The 19,526-nt window shown below is 37.4% G+C and overlaps 1 protein-coding gene across 2 annotated transcripts in view; it reads left to right on the top strand.

The window, feature by feature from the left end:
- The window catches only part of ZBTB10 (zinc finger and BTB domain containing 10), a 32,559-nt gene extending 14,147 nt beyond the window's left edge, over positions 1 to 18,412 (top strand). Inside the window, exons 3-6 of one of the 2 annotated variants that reach the window (XR_012994592.1) lie at positions 8,059 to 8,232; positions 10,312 to 10,487; positions 13,235 to 15,213; positions 15,846 to 18,412. Coding sequence is in view for 1 of the 2 variants with exons in the window: in XM_076329503.1 (XP_076185618.1) it covers positions 8,059 to 8,232; positions 10,312 to 10,487; positions 13,235 to 13,540 (656 nt within the window). In the remaining variant the exon portion in view is untranslated. Of the gene's footprint in view, positions 1 to 8,058; positions 8,233 to 10,311; positions 10,488 to 13,234; positions 15,399 to 15,845 lie in introns of those variants that run through there. The other variant, XM_076329503.1, reaches the window with a different exon arrangement.
- Positions 18,413 to 19,526: the final 1,114 nt, after the last annotated feature.

Raw genomic sequence — 19,526 nt, 5'->3', positions numbered from 1 at the left:
AAAAAAATTATCAATCTGAAGTGCTGATTCGATTTTTCTGCTACCACATTTATGAAATGGTGATGATGATGGCAGCAACTCCATAAATAAAGAAAACCAGGGGCTGTGTGTCTTCTTGATACATTTGGGGGGGCACAGCTAACTTCTGTGGCTGGAGTTATGCTATTTCTTCAGCTAGCTTCCCTCCTGCATCTCAAAGATGTAGCTCAGTAAGTCAAATCTAATTAATTTTATCACATGCTGAGCAGTGAAAGTGTTTTTACTCCAGATGTTTCAGATCCTTTTGGACTGTAGCTGATTTTCAGAGTAGTGTGGAGCTTTTTTAAACTATCACAAAGATTAGAATACAACTTCCTTTAAAAAGCTTTTTTTCCAGATAGTAATTACCCTAGAAAGTAAAATCTTGTTTTTATCCACAGCCCCCTTATCTCCTACATGCTTGTCTTCATGTGCCTATCCGTTCCTGTATGATATTTATGAAGCTAAAAGGCTGCTAAAGGACTCTTAAAAATATCCTTTATGCCTTAACTGACATATAGTACAGAAAAACAATGTTAGGTTTCTTATTTAACCTGTAGGTTTTCTGCGTTGGTAGGCCTATTCAATTCAGTTACACCACCATAACTCCATGTGAGAGCACTCTTATGGTAGAGTGACTTTGTAAGAGTTCATGGAAGTATAAATCAACCAATTGCTGTTCAGTTACTCTGGGTGTACAAGTCTTTGTGTTGTGTGGTTTCGGGGTTTTTTGTTTGTGTTTTTTAAATTTGAGGGAAGGGATAGGTCATCCTCAGTGTTGGTAGCTGAGTAGAATAGGTTTTAAGTGGCATGTAGTTTGACTAAAAGATGATTCCTTCATCTTCTCTTTTTCAGATTCTCTGTCCTTGCTGAGTTGTTTTGCTCACTGCCCAACCACTTATGCTCTGTGTACATTCTGGAATTCTTGTGTACAGAACTTGGAGTTGGTTTTTGGGGTGGAGGAGAGAGGCAGGCAGCATTTCTTACTTGTGTCAGTTTCTGGCAGGTATCAGTAAATACATCCAACCAGAAATGTGTTTGTAGTGTAGAAAGTTTATACTAAATGTAGAATACTATAGCATAGCAAGCTTATACTATGCATTTACCCTAAAGCTCATTGTAGTACTTGCAGTACACATGCATTGGTAGGAGTACAGCTTTAGCAGACAATTTCATTTCAACCACTAGCCTTCATTGGTGCAGCTTTGTTAGTTATAAGCTTCATCCTGTCATACTGGGAACAATGGAGAGGGGAGTTAGCAAGATCAGAGTTGCCATATGTACTGTAAAAATGTAGCCACAATTGCAGAACTTCATTCACTTCTCGTATTCCCAGGGTTCGGGGGGGGTTGAGGGGACTTTTCTAAAAACATGATTTTTAAAGCTGGAAGAAAAACCCCTTTGTTAAGCAGCAGTTGTCTTTCATGGTCAGGTCATGTGTATGAAAAGTATGAGCTGTGTAAAAGTTCCAATCTCTTACACATTTGCTTGCTTGTGACTTGAGTTGATCCCCTTTCTTTAGGGTGTAATGTTGCATGTTACTTTGTAAGGAGAGCATGACACCAGTCTGGCAAGCTTAGTTTGTCGTGTACTCCCAGATCTTATTACACAGAGTTCCCAGGGAAGTATCTGGTTTTGGTTTTTTGTGTTTGGGGTTGTTGTGTTGTTGTTGTTGTTGTTGGAAGGGTTGGGTTTTTTCTTCTTTTGTTTTGGTATTTTTACAGATTTGTGCCTCTGTCTTGTACCTTACTTTTCTTCAAAGCCCAGTGTAAAGACAAAATCCCTTGGTATTCCTAGACAAAGTTAGGCTTTGGCAAAGTAAGTCTGGAATGAATGATACTGAGATGACAGTTCAACACAAGGGTTTTGGTCAATTATGCTGCTGCTTCTAAGACTGCCTGCGATTAGGGAAACTAACATGAAGTAGAGATCTCCTTAGCATTTCCTTTCAGCTGTTTTGGCATAAAAAGTTGTTCAGACCAAAACAGTCTCTACACAGCAATGGTATCTCTGCTTATGTCTTTACTTAAGAATAAATACAAATGAAGACCCATATCAGTTCTTGGTGTATTTGTCTCGACTACAGTGACATCAGTGGTCTTTGATCATGATGTACGGTGATATTTATATTTCATGTCCTTCAAGTTGACATTTAATTCTTCCTTTAAGAAAATATGTTTACAAGCTACAACGTGTAGCTGATAAAATGGTAGCAACAGCAGTTCTCTAATGCTGATGCAGAAAGAAACTAATGGCTTTACTGTGTAGAGAACCCTTGTATTAGGGCTAAGATGGAAATAAACTTAATTTTCTTTTTTTTTTTAATTGGATGCTTTTTTACCCCCTCATTAGGGAGAAACTGGCAGCTTTGAGCACAAGTCAAACTTATTTCCTTGGATTTGTTCTACAGTCAATTTTTCAAAGAGTTAGCAAGAAAATAGGAGCAGAACATAATGCCAAGACATTTAATTTGGTTACCAGAGTATCCAGAATAGTTGGTAGTTTTTAACGTATTGAAGGATCTTAATCCTAAATGCCAGTCAGTCTCTAGGAGTTTCATGCAGCCTTTCAGGTGTGTATTTCCTTGAAAGTCCTACTTATATTAACACTTTAAATACAAGACTTGATGAAAAGGGGATGTGAAATGTTTATATGAGAAAGTCTGAGTTATCTCTCAAATACTTTGCTTGAGAAAGCTCTTGAATTGACTTGTTTGCAGTGTTCATGATCTGGCCCTTGAGCTCACAACATAGTCCAGAAGTTTATGGATGAATTTATTTTCTTGATAGTGAAGTCAAGAAGAGTTATTTTCCTGAAAATAGCTTACTGAGTCTCATAATATTTAACATCTTCATCAGTAATCAGGATACTAGGACAGAAGATGCTCTCAGCAAGTCTGCGGATGACATCAAATTGGTGGGAATGGTTGATAAGCTGGACGGCAAGGCTGGGCTGTTGTTCAGGTGGACCTCAACAATCCGTAGGAATTGGCCAACAGGAACCCTCAAGATGCTGTGCAAAGACAAATGTCAAGTCCTGCATCTGGAAGAAACAACCCTGTGCATCAGTACAAGCTGAGTGGATGTGTAGTAACTCTGTGGAAAAGAACCAGGGTGTCCCTGTGGACAGCAAGCTGAACGTCAGTCAGTAGTGCATCCTAGGAGCAATGAAGGCTAGCCTCATAGTGGTGGTATTTGCAAGAACATAGCCAGCAGGCTGAAGGAAGTGATAATAATACCCCTGTACTGGCAAGACCACATTTGAAATCCTGTGCCCAGTTTAGGGCAGCCCAGTACAAGAAAGACGCTGGCAAGCTGGAGGGAGCCCAGTGGAGGGGCACTAAGGTGGTTAGGGGGACGGAGAACATGTTCAAGGAGAGGCTGAAGAACTGAATTTATTTAGGTGGAGAAGGCTGAGGGATCTACCTGATGTCTTCTATCACCTTAAGGGGATTATAGAGAAAATGAACGCAGATGCTTTTCAGAGGTGCACAGTGAAAGGGCAAGAGTTGATTGTCACAAGTTGCAGCTAAGGAAATTCCAGTTGCATATGAAGAAAACTGTTGACCGTGAGAGTGGTTGTTTTGGAACATATTGCTTGGAGGGTTTATGGAATCTCCTATCTTTGTAGATATTTAAAACTTGGCAAGGTCCAAAGCAACATATAGTCCAGCTTTGAAGTTATCCCTGCTGTGAGCAAGAGGTTGAACTAGGTGACCTTCAGAGGTCCCTTCAAACCTAAGTTTTTGTTTGAGCCTGTGATAGTCTCTGAGAGCAATAACTCCCCCACAAATAAATGATCTAGATGAGGAAAGCTCTTACTATCTTGTGTTTCACTGACATAGCCTTTGTGGGGAGAGATCGGCAAAACAGCTTTTTAATGTGAACGGCACCCCTTTCTCAGGGAGGAGTTTTTCAGGGAATATATGATAAGCAAGTTGAAAAGGCAAGTGGACGATATATTTGGCATCAATTGATGGTCATCTGGCAGGGTTAGTTGGTGATAGATCTGCCTCCATAGTCAAGGCGGTAAACCATTTTTTTCATGAATGAGAAATAGTAAAAACTAAGAGCAATTGGGAGCAGTACGTAAAGTATGAGTAAGATTGCATTGGCAAAATGTCTTAAGTTTGTCTGAGCCTTCTGTTGCAAGAAGCAGTTGAGAAGTAATATGCTTTGACCCCTTTTCAGAAGCAAGGTTAAAGATGTGAGTAATACTCTGGGAACAAATGGAATACAATATATTTTCTTTTCCCCACCTTCCCAGTGTGTCAGTCTTGGCAGTGCTGTTTTTTCTGTCATGTTACCTAACATAAGCAACAAATCCAGCTCTCTAATAGCAATCCAGATTGTATCAGTAGATTACCACTGTGCTCTTTACAATCCTTGAAAGCTATGGCCTAATCACTTATCCTGTCTACTTTCTGTCTTTTTTAATTGATCTGAATGAGCAGTCAATGTCAGAAAACCTGGTGGGAAAAATAGGAGTGTTCCTTTTTCTCCTCTTCTGGCACTGTTTTTAGTGGTAATACGTGTAAAGAAAGCAGAAGTTAAGTTCATTAGACAACTGTATCTAACGCAAAGTTTTCTATCTTCTCCCTCAGCACACCCTATGTCCATATCCCTTTCTATAATGACCTGTTCAATGGCTTCTATCGTTGATCTTCTCATTAATCTCCTTGATCATCCCCTACTCAGTAATGTCTCCTTTTCTTCCCAAAAAATCAGCATATTTCTGGTTACAGAAAAAGAGTAAAACTTGTCAAACTAAGGATGTTTCTGCTCAGATGCGTTCTCTCTTGCTGGTGATACTCCCCTAGATCTTGCCTTCTTAACTGAAAATCAGTGTGTCTGACTTCTGGTTATCCTTTTTCCTGAGAACAAACGCAGTAGAACATAAAATCCTTCAATAAAGTTTTTTGTTAGTTGTGTAAAAGCCTACACAATCACTTCATTGTATTTTGGACTGTCTTTATCTCTTCTCAAATTGATGTCTTGAGAATTTTAGTGCTGATAGTTAATCAGCTTATTTGTATCGTGTTTTATTTTTATTATTTTGGGTTTGGTGTTTTTTAAAGATCAGGTTACTCATAGAAACCTCTTCTCCATGCAGGGTAGAAGAATGGGTAGATGTTGGAGGCTAATGGACATTTGAATTACTAACTTACACCTCTTTTAGGAATCAACTAAACTGTAAAAAGGTATCCTTAGATCAGAGGAAAGTTGTGGTCAGACGACCTGGTCTGGGGTTACAGAACACTATTGCTTCTAGTTAACATTTTTTTTTTTTAAAGTTCTTTCTCACTGCTGTCTGTATTTCCCGCTTTGCACCCCACCCCCAATCTACCAGTACAACTGTATAGGTAGTTGCTTTCAGTCTCCTATCAAAATCATGTGGGTTCAAGTTGACAGGAACAGCTTAGATGATGACTATATCTGTGGTTTTGCAAGCAGGTTTCAGGGGGCAGTAGCCTGGGTGGGAGGAGGAATGGGAGATGTTATGAGCCACAGGGGTCTGTAACATCTTATATTTGGCTCAGCTACAGTCAGAAGCTTATCTGACTGTAGGCTATATATCCTCCTGGGGAAACTAGTAGAGGCTAGGTATTGCACTTCAGTTCCCAGTCTGTATGTAATTCATGTCTTTCCTGTATGGATGAGCCATTAGACATTAAAAATGCCTTTTTTGTTGTTTTGTTTTGAATACATTATATGTGTGCTTAATCTAGAAAGCAGGCTTTCTAGGTCAATGAATTATTCTAAGAATAAGCATTAGGTTTAATTATGATCTACTTAGTCCTGTACTGTGCAGAGACTGAAGTGTCTGTAGCAACCTCTTATCTCTTGTGGTATCTGTGCCAGTGTTCTTTCATGTTATAGCAGGTCTTCAAATTAGAGGTAGAAAGATTTAATAGCTATTACCTACACTAGACTACAGCTCTTAAGTCTATTTGGCTTTATGCCGAGTCTTATGCTAAGATCTAGACCTATGCAGGGATTTGAGCTCCTGACTTCCCTCAAACTTCAATACCAGCTGTAAGCATAAATGTTCCTAATGAAATTCAATTTGTGTTCTCTTAGATCCAGAAGAACTGTCAAAGTGACAGTGTTATAAATGTGCTTATCTTGGTACAACTCTTACTTATGGTCAGTCTTTGATGTATGCTTATTTTGAGGGAAGCTATTCAATATTGCCTATACACAGCATACATGTTACATCTGCGAGCAGTAAAGGCTTGGTCTGTTGATCTTACACATATTCCTCTCATAAGGGGGAGAAAAAGGTGATTAAAATATCTTGATCACTGATCTTACACTGGTCAACTAGAGACAGGACAATTCTGTCAGAGTGGAAAATCCTATAAAAAAAAAGCCTAATATTTTGAACAGATTATAAAAGTTGTTTTATTTTTTCTCTGCTAGATCCTGAAGCCTGCTTTAATTTGGAGGCTTTTAGCCTTGAGATCAAGTCATCTTTGCTCATGCCCAGAACTGTACAACACTGCTTCCTCACTAATCCTTTCTTGTGTATTACAGAAGGAAGTTTTACTGCTCACTTCAAAGGAATGTGTAGTTGGCATGTCTATAGGGTATCCGTGTTCTATTCCTTGAGCTGTTGTGAGAGGCCATTGCTGGAGTCCGTAGCTCCAAATTAGTGTAAGGAGTTCTTGCCTCTTTTTGGACATAACAGCTATTAAGAGTCAGTAATTAAAAAAAATAAAAAAAATATTTTCCTCGCTACTTTGTTTCTTAAAGGAGAGGGAGACTTTTTCCCTTCTCTTCCCCCTTCTTTATACCAAAATAGCTGGGTGGATGAGCTAAAATACTGGGATTTCTCTTCCTTTGTCCTTTCAAGCTCTGCTTACATAAAAATGTATCTATATTTGCTATGAATCCCTTCTCAAGACTTTTCACAACAGTGAAATTGGGAATCCAGTGTGAGGACCTGAGCACCATCCAGACAAATAAAAGGAAATCTGCCAGTTTCCACTGCAGTTTGTTTATTTAACAGCTGTGTGCCTGTGAGGAAAGTAATGAATTTGAGTTCATGTTTTCCAACAAACTCCTGTCTTGGGGATTGGGGAGAAGACTGATTTGTGCTCTTGCCAGAAGAGTCTTTGCCCCACAAATATGATTTTGTCAAATGCCTAGTGCAGCTTTCTTGTATACTATTTATAGTTATCTGTGCTGTGTAATAGTGATTCCATATTCACTCGTGCAATTCTAACTTGTTACTAAAGTATAGAATTAAACAAGCAAGGATCTTTTTAAGGCACTGTTCACTTCTGAATGATTTTGTTCTTTTAAAGAGGGGGGGAAAAGCTACAAAGACAACACAAACTGCATGAGGAGCTTATCTAAAGACCAAATGTAAATATGCAAATCAGTCTTTTAAGCTGGTATATTCCAAGTAATTATGGTCTCTTGAATTGATCACAATTTTTTAAGCTGGTATATTCCAAGTAATTATGGTCTCTTGAATTGATGTGGTTACAGAGTAATGGAGATGATTATTCAAAAAAGGATTTAGACATAGCTGTAGGATACTTTGTATAAATAAAGGTATTTAAAGCACTTTTTATACCACTGAGATATTTTAAGGCAATAAAGAAAGTCACACCTCCAGTAGAAAATGTTTACTTTTGTACCGACTAGACTGCCTGTGGTAGACCAGATGAAGTCACTGCCCAAAGCAGTTGTAAGGAGAATCCAGCTGAAAACTTTTTAGCCCTGTCATGATGATAGGGAATAAGTATCTTTACCATAAAAGTTCCTGTAGTATGAAAAAGGCTTTGAATTTTTCTCAGGATGGGGAGAAGAGATGGTGCCGTGGAGAGTAGTTCAAAGGTCTAATTTCATTGAAATTAGGAATGCAGTTATTTTCTTCATTTCAGTACTGAAGATTATGTGAAAAAAAGATTATAATTACTATTTTAAGGTTTGAAACTTTTTTGGCACAGTTTAAAAAGGATATATATTTTGCTAAACAACATGACTGATTAGAACCCGGGAAGCTAAAGTGAGACTGTGTCTGTAATAGGTACTTCAAGTGACTTCAAGTATGGACTGCTGCCGGGTACTTCAAGTGACTTCAAGTATGGACTGCTGCCGGGTACTTCAAGTGACTTCAAGTATGGACTGCTGCCGGGTACTTCAAGTGACTTCAAGTATGGACTGCTGCCAGAATCTTGGCCAAAAGAAGCTTGGGAAAATGGCAAGTATATTTGATGGAGAGGAGGTTGTTTTTTGCCTCTGATAGGGGTTCATTATCTTCTGTGTCACTGCTGGTAATATTTGATTAATTTGTTTAGAGATTTATAAGATTAAGTGTTTACATAATCTTCTTCCATATCATTTGCCTTTCTGGATAATGTAAATAGGACTATTTCCTCAGAGGGAGAAAAAGGAATTCAAATGTATGGAAAAGTAAAAACAGAACATGATTTATATTGGCTCTTGTATTGTTCCTGAATATGAAGATACCTGAGGTCTTTAATGGTAGCTTTTTCCCCCCTGTAGTAAGCTAACTACAGATAATGGATGATGAAGATACAAATTTAAATATAATTTTAAAAGTAGACCTCGGAGCATACTGCTCACTATTAAAAATAAAAGCTTCATTGCAATAAAGGTTTTGAATTCAATGCAGCCATAGCTAAAGCCTTCTTCAGTCAAACCTGTATTATATAACCTACCGTTTCACAGCTTATGTGCCTTTCTTAATAGTTCAAGCAAGCAATTATCTGTAATTATTTTTCTGTCTGAAAACATACAAAAAAACCCACCACATCTAAAATAATTATTGCTAGATCCTTAAAATACATAGTCTTCAATAAAAAGAGGATCTTAAGGACTGGGTAATAGTAATGCCTACCTCTTCTCTGTAACTTTGAGCTATTACTGGGATGTGGTTTATGATTTACTTTAAATATTTTGGGTTTTACAGTGGAAGAAATTGGGTCATCAGAAGGTGAAATTCACTAGCAGGCAAGGGATTAGAACTCGGGGCTTAGGAGGTCTGCCTGTTCTTAAACCATTAAATTCCCATGTATCTTACAGCCCTGATGTATGTCTGTCTGTCATACCCCTGTTGATGTGTATAAGACTGCAATTTAAAACCTTTTTGAACTTATTTTTCTTTGTGTAAGCCATTATGTGACATTATGTTGACGTGCAGCTTGCATGAGTGCTCCGATATGCCAAGGCAAACTTTTGAATATTAGCAAAATTTAACTTTCATGTTATGATGGATTTTGAAGCTGGGAGGAGGCATCTTAGATATAGGCATGCAGGCCCATGCACATAACACACAGTTATTTTTGCTTTCTTCCTGCCAGCATGAACATTAGAAACTCTTAATCATGTAGCCTTAGCCAGTGCTTTTTGGATGCTTCTAGATGGTTATGATCATGTTCATAAATTATCTCACCTGTAGTAAGCTGAGTCAGTACCCTATTCTCAAAATAACCCTTGTATTCCTGTGTGGACGCCTTCATAGCTGTCACAGCATCCTGTGCTTTTCTGTTTCACACAGTAATGGGCACCTGTAGTAAACCTGTTTTGCACGTATCCTTTGAGCAAGCTATGTTATCCTTGGTCCAAGGATATGTAAACAGCTCTCTTCCATCATAAGGAAGAAGTGGGATATTGCTACTTCCAGAAGTTTTTTCTGCTCTTTATTTTTTTTTTCCTACTGTTAGACCAAAATAGACTTTGGGTATAGAATAGCCAAGATCTGAACCAAAACTTCCCTTTTTAGCTATTTCAGAATTATGCTACCTCGTACTGTCCTACTCCTTTTGTCAATATTCATTCTTGCTTAGTTGTACTTTTTTTATTTATTTGTAGAGTCAGATCTTGGCAGGCAGTTCCTGCACATAATTCTAAATAGAATATTGGGAGAGAAGATTGTAACTGCCTAAATTCCACAGAGCTAGAGGGTTTCTAATCCAGAATAAAGTGTTTTCTGGTATAGGTGACCGCTAGAAAATGGAATACTGCTAACTTAGTCTGATTCATGAAATAAGACTTCTTTTCAAAGAATTGATCTGTATTTCCGTAGTAAAAATTCCTTGGTTACAAGTAGGTATTTTTCTAACAAGATCATACATGCAGAACCTACCAGTACTTGTGGTTTCTGCAGGCAGGCATTGTCCTGATTTGGCTGATGAAAAGTCATGTGGGTGCTTTATTGTTTTGGCACCTGTTTATTTTTGTGCACCAGGCAGAACATACTGAAATAGGGGGTTTTGTGTTTTATCATCTTTTCTCCTGATGGCTTATTTTCTTGTAGGCGATTCCTCTGCTTTAATCATGAACAAGTTGAAGTGTCCACACTGTAATTATGTAGCCAAATACAGAAGAACACTAAAGAGACACTTGCTCATTCACACAGGCGTGAGATCTTTCAGTTGTGACATCTGTGGGAAGCTGTTTACTCGAAGAGAGCATGTAAAGAGACATTCCTTGGTAGGTAACCTCAAGAGTGTGTGTGTGTATGTATGTACATGTACGAGTGGGTTTTCATGGTTTTTTCAGATCTTTTGGTAGTTGGGAGAAACACTGTTCTCTGATGTGCCATAATGTAAATTGTTTTATCTTAATCTAAAATGGGTGAAGATAAACATCTCTTTTTGATAACTATACCTCTTATATTCTTAATGGAAAATGCAGTATCAATTAAGGCAGTCGCTGGAATTCTGATAGAGATAATTTCAAGATGATTTTGAAAGTGACGTGATAAAGAGATGCAGTATATGTAAGTATTCTGTAGATAATGAAACGGAATATTGGCTTAGTGTTACTGTGATAGAATAGCACATCTCCTTGTTCTGTAATGTTGCATCACCATTTTCTGTGAGGACACCCTGTTAATCAGCAATTGCACAATATCTTGGGGTAGTTCTGAAATACTTATTTCACAACTAGACAAAGCTATCGTATAGCATCTGCTTTAAGATTTAGGAAAGAATGAAAAATATGTGAGATGCAGAAAGTAAGTGTCCTTCTGACTTGTATTCTACCAATACCGTAATCGGCAGTTGAGCTTACCCTGTCCTGTGCATGTTGCATAACTCAGGATTTGACTTGAGTACTGTTTATCTGAGGATCCAGAGAAAGTATTATCTGTCTTGGGTATTTTGCAGGTACTTCGTATCTAGTCTGTAAGGAAATTAAGACTTCATTATAATATTTACTGTATAAAATCCAAGATGTGTTTTAGGGGAGTAATAAAAGTGAGATCATATTGGTGGTGAGAAGGTAATAACATTTCTCCAAGCTGTGATTTTAAACTCATTTTGCAACATGTTTTGCAGATACTCAGAATAGGTTAGTACATGGAACGGGGTAAACTGCACTTTACTTCTCCATTTTGGTAGCTTTCCTCAGTCCTTTGAGAATCAATGGACCACCTTGCTCCCTCATGAAGGTGTTCCATAAGTCTCCATAGCCTCCTTGCAGTTGGCTTTTTATTCCTCAGTGAGTAGAAAAAGTGGTTGTGAGCTTCCAAGTTTTAATGCAGATGCAGAAAAGAGCTTTTGGTGTAAGTCTTACTAACTTTCCTTTCTAGCTTGTGCTATCATGAAATGGACTTTCTGTTAGCCAGTAATATTATTAAAAGTAAATAATAACCTGAGTCATATCAGGGTATAATTCTAGAAGATATTTATAAGACCACTGTAGTAATTTTAAGTGTTCTTTAAATGCTCTACAGGTAGGAAAGGTATATGTTAATAGCTCCTATGTAAATTTTAGAGCCAGCATCTTACGTTCCACTGTTACTGCTGCCTTTCTTCCTCCTCCCATACCACCTGGTGAAGGCTTAGATGCCTGAAGGGACAGGAGTACCTATGATGTTACAGAGTCCGAAGGACATTTTGTTCTGTAGTGTGTGTAGGTGACTGCAGTGATGGAGAGGGTGATGGTACAGGGCAGCTCTGTGGCTCGGCAGAGGAGGTTAGGTCATTATCACCTTATTGGTGGTGATACCATGTAACATGTTCCAGCAGCTACTCTTCTTCCTTTGTGGCTCACCAGAGAAGATAGCAACAGTGGGTGGTAGTTGGTCTACCAGGAAGAGTAGAGTGGGACTTCAGGTTTCTGTCTTGCAGTGTCTGACCACGTCTTGTAGCTGAAGACTTTTTCCCTGCAGGAAAGGAAATGAAGTCAGACAGGGTGAAAATAGCTATAGAGTGAGCTCAGCCCAGCCCTGTGCTTTAACTGAAGTGTGCTCTGCCTGATGGAGTCAGAACACTCCTTTCCCCCACCCCCCCTTCAACAAACACCTCAAACATTCTGCTTTGTGTGAAACATTACTATAACAAGTCTAGAGGCTGAGGAAAAAACGTGGTATCAGCTGTACAGATTATACAGTGGGACTAAAGTAACTATTTGTATCTTGGTGTTTTCCCTCATCTGGGTGGTAATTTCTGTTTTATCTAAAATGGCAACTTTTTCAATGTGACCTCAAATGAGATATTTAAGCACATAGTTGTAGTCTGTTGCGGGGACACCAGACAGAAGAAAGAAGTCTTCAACTTTAATTTTCTCCAAGATTATAACTATTACACATGGTTGCTGAATTCAGTTACTTGTACAAGTAATATACCCCCAAATTAAAAATCAAAATTTATGTTGTCAAGTTAGTCAACAGCAGCCTTCTAATTTTACACACAAGCTCACTACATACAGGACAAAAAATTCACCAAAGGGACCTGGAAAGATGTGGTTGGGTTTGGTTGTGTTGGGAGGGAGATGTCATGGAAGAAGGATCTTGCTCTTTGAATTCATGCAGAACTTAACTCCTGCTTGTTCTTAATGTTTCTAGACTTAAAATTATAAAGGCAATTTTCTAAATGAGATATGAACCTGTGTGCAACATAAGTGCTTATACGGTTCTCATTGCCTTTGAGAGTCTTGTTCTGTACAGTGAGTAGTCATAAAATGAACACTCACCTGCTTACGGAACAGGCAGCTAGTCAGCTACCTGCTGAACAGTAAGCAGGTAGTTTGGTTGTGGGCAATAGCTCATGTAGTCCAAATGGATTTCTAGTAGTACTTCTCTTTCTCTGAACAGTGTTGGGATATCTTTCGGAAGACTTCAAAAAATGAATTTTTGTATTAATAATTATTATTATTACTATAGTTTTCTAGTTACTGTATGCAAATGCAACCTGATATGCATGTTTTCAGCTGTTACTATTTCTCTTCCATAGGTGCATAAAAAGGATAAAAAGTATAAATGTATGGTGTGTAAGAAGATTTTCATGCTAGCAGCCAGCGTTGGAATAAGACATGGATCACGACGTTATGGAGTTTGTGTAGACTGTGCAGATAAATCTCAACCTGGAGGGCAAGAGGGAGCAGACCAGGTGCAGGACACAGATTTCCCTAGGGATGAAGAATACGAGGAAAATGAAGTGGGAGAAGGTGATGAGGAGCTTGGTGATGATGTAGAAGAACAGAATGACCAGTCTCGATGGGATGAATCTGGGGAAGTTTGTATGCCTTTAGATGACTGACAGAGCATATGACTTCAGGGTGCCGCAAATGGACACTATATGGATTGACTATTTGAATTTTTGGACTGAAGGCTTGCAAAATATGGTACAGGCTGGATGGTAGTTATGTTGCTGTGAAAAATGTAGGGTCAAAGCCTTATAGCAAAAAAGGATTATTAATTTTTTTATGATATTTGCACAGGACTGTACAGCATACAACCATTTGGTTGAATTATACAGAGTCCTCACATCTACAGTCAGTTATCAAAAGAAAAATGTATTTTTTATTATTTATAGGATATAGCTACTTGGGTCCTATTCAGACATAGTAGTAACTGTACTTATGTTACACATTCATGTATCTGTTAACATGAATGAAGAAAATTGCAACTTGGTATGGAAATACAAAGACAGCTTTCCCAAATCCACTCGTACTTTGTTGGTGAACCAGTGAAGCTAATTTGGGCTAGTGGCTCTTGTTTCCACAAGCATGTCTTTGCCATACAAACCTTACCTCTCCCGTACTCTGATAGGTGAAAGCCAATCATTTAAATATGCATCACAGATAACGCCAACACTGTATTGAAATTTGGTTTTAAAACTTTTGGCTCTATGCTGGCAGGTGGTATAGGTGATAAGCACTGGAGAAGTTAATAATGGCATTAATTTAGTGTCTGTTTCTTCACAGTTTTGAATTTTCAAGAAGGTTGTTACTGATTCATCAGTTCCAAAATGATCTTGCAGAAGAAATGACCAATAATGAAAATAATAGACTGATCAGAGCATGGGTAACTCTTCTGCCACTTAGTCAAAAGAGATAGCCATGCTAAAAGGTATCTGATGTAATAATGTTTCCTCCCTGCTCTAAGGCCCCCCTCCTCTCAAACTTTTTGACTTCCCTGGTGTATACCTCAGTCCCACAGAATAAAAATACAAGGAATGGAGAAAGTGTCATATTAAAAAACTTCTTGCTTGATAATTTCTTACTTGTCCGGTTTTTGGCTAGTTTATGTGGTGTGAATTGGACACTAGGCTATTGTGCCCATCGTTTGTCATTAAAATGAACACAAACTATTTTTTATTCTTTTGTACTTAATGGGTTGTTGCTAGTGTTTAATATAAACCAATTACATTTAACTTGTTGACTTAATTTGCTGGATTTTTTTTTTTTTTAAAGAAAAACAAAGTCCAAAGCAAAATAATGCTCTTTGAGTTGTCTACTTTTCAGGATGATATGCTCCCTACACTCTGTTTCAAATTTTTAGGAGGCGTTGAAACTTGAATTTTTGTAGCCATGTGGATTTTTTTTCCTAGGCTTGTAATATTGTACCAATGATTTCAGGCCTCTTTCGTAGGGAGGGGAGGGCATTACACCTTCATCTTAAACTCCTCTGTTTTGTCTAGCCTAAGGCAAATGAATTCAGGCAATCATTGGAACAATATATCTGATGTACTATTACGTCACAACAAGTAAATATGCAGAGCATTTATCATGACACGTAGCTAGGCCAGTGTGACAGTACTGTATAAAAAGCAATTGAGGGTCACCATATTTTTCAGCTTTGTTTAATTTTAAAATGAGTATATTTTTTCCTATTTTATATCAGGTAACTAAATTATGCTAGTTGTGTGGATAACTTTGAACTATGCTTTGACGGACAGAATCTTAATGGTGCTCCATCTGATCAAAGTTGGTATGTATTTAAAGAGACAAGCTTTACTGTTGTCCTTTACATCAGTAGAACAGTAACATAATGTTAAGACATTGTTTTTGCTGATTGAAGATAAGATAAGTTTGAACTACAGTTATATGGGAATTAAAATGCTTTTTTTTATCATCCACTTGTTTCATTGGTAGCTTCCACATCATTGTAAACCTGACAGATGATTAGTTTTTTGGGGGAGGGTGGGTAGGGTGGGGTGCCTTTTTTTTTTTTTTTTTTTTTTTTTTTTTTACACTGAAGAATACATCTTATTCTCATTGTTCTAGACTGAAATGAGTAATGTGTAATTCTGGTGGGGTCCAAAGTAGAAACTAGTTGGGCAAAGATGATATGAATGAAAAAGTATTTTAAACGTTAAAGTAATGTTCTGCTTTGTGAATATGTAAGTATAGCATAAAGATTTTTCCATCCCATTTATCCCCTTTAAAACCATAGTTTACAATTGGTAGATCTGTCTATATATATAAATATATATATATATATCTGAAATTCACCTAAATCTGCTTTATTAGAATACTGCTCACTTAATGCTTAGAAACTGGACCTGGCTCTACATTCTTAATGTATTTTCCTTCTTTTTTTGTTTTGTTTTTTTCCTCAAGGTATGAACTTATTCTCTTGGAACTGAATCTTCTTTTACTACTTAAATCATTTATGTATATCTGGTAAATTATGACCAAATTTGTTGTTAGACTGCATACAGTAAATTGAAATATACACTTGGTACACTACAGAATTGTTGTGCTTTTGTTCTGGTTATATTTGGAAAAGCAGGCTTTAATAGAAATTAGTGTTATTTATAAATATTCAGTTATTATTAACTGGCCTTAACATTCTGTTGCATTGTGACAATCATCATTTCCTTGGTAATACTTAACTGCTTGCTTTTTCTGTTTGCACTAGAAATCGTCTTTCCCTTAAGAAATGCTGGAGCTATGCTGTAGTAACATGGCAGTGAATTTTAGTTTGTCTGGTTTTGGGGTTTTTGGTTTGTTTGGGTTTTTTTTCCTTTTTAAAAGAAGAAAGACTAATGCCCTTAAACTGTCTTCCTTACCAAATTAAAAGATAACCCAGTCTCTCATTTTGTCTTCTGATGAAATACTTCTCAAACCAAATGTCTGAGACTTGCTTATTTGGGGCAATGCCACACAAGAATAGTTTTATGAAAAGAATCATGTATGTTATAAAAACAGACAAACAGAGTTCTGATGTTGGGATTCCCCCCCTTTCTGTGGGTTTTTGCTTGCTTTCTGGTCTCTTCAAGCAGTGGCGGTTATCTTTCAGCTATAAACATACAGAGCACTTTGTGGTATGGAACTGTGATGCAGGACAAAATTGAATCAATGAGTAAATTCACTTTGATTAGAAGTCCCTGTCAAAAGTAGGTGTGATGTAAGGAAGACAGACAACGTAAAATGCGTTTGTCTTACGCCAATGTTACTACAATGCAATAGCAAGCATTTTTCAATTGTAATGTCAGATGCATCTTGCAGGGAAAATGGCTTTTTTTTCTTTAATTGTGTAGAAAATTTTCATAGTTCAGTTTGCAAACAGATCTTCTAGTAAAATCATTTTCTGAAGTGAAACCAGTTTTGAAAGCCAGAAATAATACTTGCTTGTCAACACAATGATGCACCCTAAGAAGTAAGAGTTCAAATTACTGGTCCCCATAGTATACACTGTTACTTTTTTGAGACGCATATACTTCTGCAAATGCACGGCTTTTCAGGTATTGCTAGATGCCCCGCTTCCCTCTGAAAAGAATAAGCGTTATCAGGTGAAGAAAAGTCTGGGGCCAAGACACTGGCATGTGGTAGGCTTCTAGTTGTGGGTCACAGCAGTAATGCTGTTAGCAGAAGATGCTTTCTTTGCCTAGCTTTAAGTTGGTAAGGCTTTTAATAGGATTTTCTTTAATGAGGCCAATCTCCGTGGTTTGCTTCCTTTAAGTTTTGTTTCACTTGACTTTTCCTGGTTTTGCCACTCAGTAACACAAGTCTCCCACCTATTCTAAAATATTTCTGTAGTCTGCTGACTCCACACAGATGGAGAATTCACTTAGCCAATAAGGTACAGTTCTTGCAGTTCCTTTGTACTTTGTTGTATTCAGATGGCTTTGGAAACTAATAAGAGAAATGAAAGCAAGATAATTGACACCACCACCAGCTCGAAAAATTTGTTGTGCCAAAAGAAAGTGAAAAAGGAGAAAAATACTGAACGCAATGTGATAAGAAAAAGGCTTTTGGATTTGAGTTGTTACAGTTCTTCTGGTTTGCTACTTGAATGTTTCGGACAATTCACTGTATTTCTCTCTAGCATGATTTGGTGACAACCTTCTGATGAAGAAGCTATGCAAGAAGCCCAGTTTTGAGTTTATTCGTTGTCTCCAGAATGTGGTTCAGGCTGTGCAGAGGTAGTACCACTGAGTAGTTTTCTGTAGATATTTTACCATATACCCTTCTGTTAGCATCCCTCCTCACTATGTAATCTGTTACCCATTTTTTATTTGATAAATGTTTTGCCTCTTAGAACTGAGATTTGCCTTTTATATGTTTTAGTAGCACATTACTGTGTTTCACTAAACAATATGGTAAAAGTTAAATATTGACACAATGGATAAAAAGAAGTAAGCTAGTTTTCATATAGTATCCTTTAACAAACCTGTAATAAAATAAGTCTTTTGTAATAAAGAAAATACAGGTTTGAAATCCAGGGGCAGGAGCATTGCTGAGCTGAACCCTTTGAGACGTCAAAGATCCCACATACAATTCACTATGGGTTTTTAAAATACTTTTATGTGAAAAAAGATAAAAATATACTAGAAGGATCCTATGACTTAAACTGGAAAATAAAATTGGCTTAACAAGTACATTGTATTTAACATTATTGCAATTTGAAGCGAATGTTTAAAATAAGCTATACATAATGTTTTGCTTACCTGAATTGATTTGGATTAGCAACTTCAGAATACAGACATAAGTAATTTCTCACTAACATATTGGTATGTAAACATAATTTCAAGACTTCTAATACTATGTGCACCAGTCTTTAAGTTACCATGCTGCAAATAAATTTAAAAAATTAACTATTTCATTCTATCTATTTTTATCTGTGCCCTGCTTCCTCACCTTCCACAAGTAGATGCAGAGAGATTTCTTAGGATGGATAAGTGTTAACATACAATCATTTGCTGCAAATGACTTAATTTCTGCTTCTGACATAGAATAGAATTTATAGAAAATAGAATTTATTTTAAGGTTGTATTTTAAGCCTCACTCATAATAAGGCAGATCACTTTAAGATAACTAGTTTCCAAAAACCAGCATCCCAGATAAGATGTGTATACCTAAAACTGGATTTTAGACAAACTTCAGCGCAACATTGAGCAGATCACTTAAGGGATACTTTAGACAGTCTAGTGCATACCAGAAGGATTGGATCCCCTCAGAAATGCAGTTGTACTGTATGTGCCCAAAACCTTTGCCTTGGTGTTTTGGTGCCTCTCTCCAGCCCCACTAGCCTGAGATGTTTGGAAAAAGTGCTTTCACCCGGGTTTCTCAAAAGCTTCTTGACTGAATAATGCTGGATGTGTGTTTGAACTGATCCTTCGGCTTCTGTTATCTTCCTAAATGAGCGTTATTTTTGGTAGGTTATGCATGAGTGCATTCCTTCAGTTAAAAAATGATCAGCCCTTTGTCAGTTCTTTCAAGGATTTGAAAACCTCAAAATTTTCTCTTTGCCCTGTAGAGAAAATTCTAGGTTCTGTATCCTGGATAAGCAAGCCTGCTTGTACATCTTGACTTGGATACTAGGGGTTTCTGAAGACTAAGGCCTCTGATTAGCTTTTCCTATTAGCTGGCTCTGCACAGCTTTCCTTCTGGTAGGTAGGTAGGTAAAGCGCATAAGAAAATTGTCTTATGGGGGCCAATAGCTCTGGCTTTGGGAGAGCCTGGAAAATAACTTGTAGGCCATTGAACAAATTTCTGCATTACTTTTAAAATTATCTGAATGGTGTTTCTCAGAGAATTGTTTCAAGACTTGAACATATTTTCAGCTTGTTCATTAAGTGCTCTATAGTAATGTGATGGTTTTTTTGTTAAATTTATGTAAACTATTATGTTTTGTCTAAGTACGTTAGGAAAAGAGCTTCAGATTCCACAGAATAGCATTAGTTTTGTAGCTAGAAAAGAGCAGCAGGAAAAGAAGTATGTTTGTTAAAATTCACCACATTCAATCTAGTTAGGTAAGAATTAACATTGGGACAGCAAGCAGTTGTAGAAGATGAA

This window comes from Aptenodytes patagonicus, chromosome 2, assembly GCF_965638725.1.
Source record: "Aptenodytes patagonicus chromosome 2, bAptPat1.pri.cur, whole genome shotgun sequence".
Classification (NCBI taxonomy): Eukaryota; Metazoa; Chordata; class Aves; order Sphenisciformes; family Spheniscidae; genus Aptenodytes; species Aptenodytes patagonicus.
The sequence above is the reverse complement of the archived record's forward strand: the minus strand, read 5'-3'. Positions and strand labels throughout refer to the sequence as shown.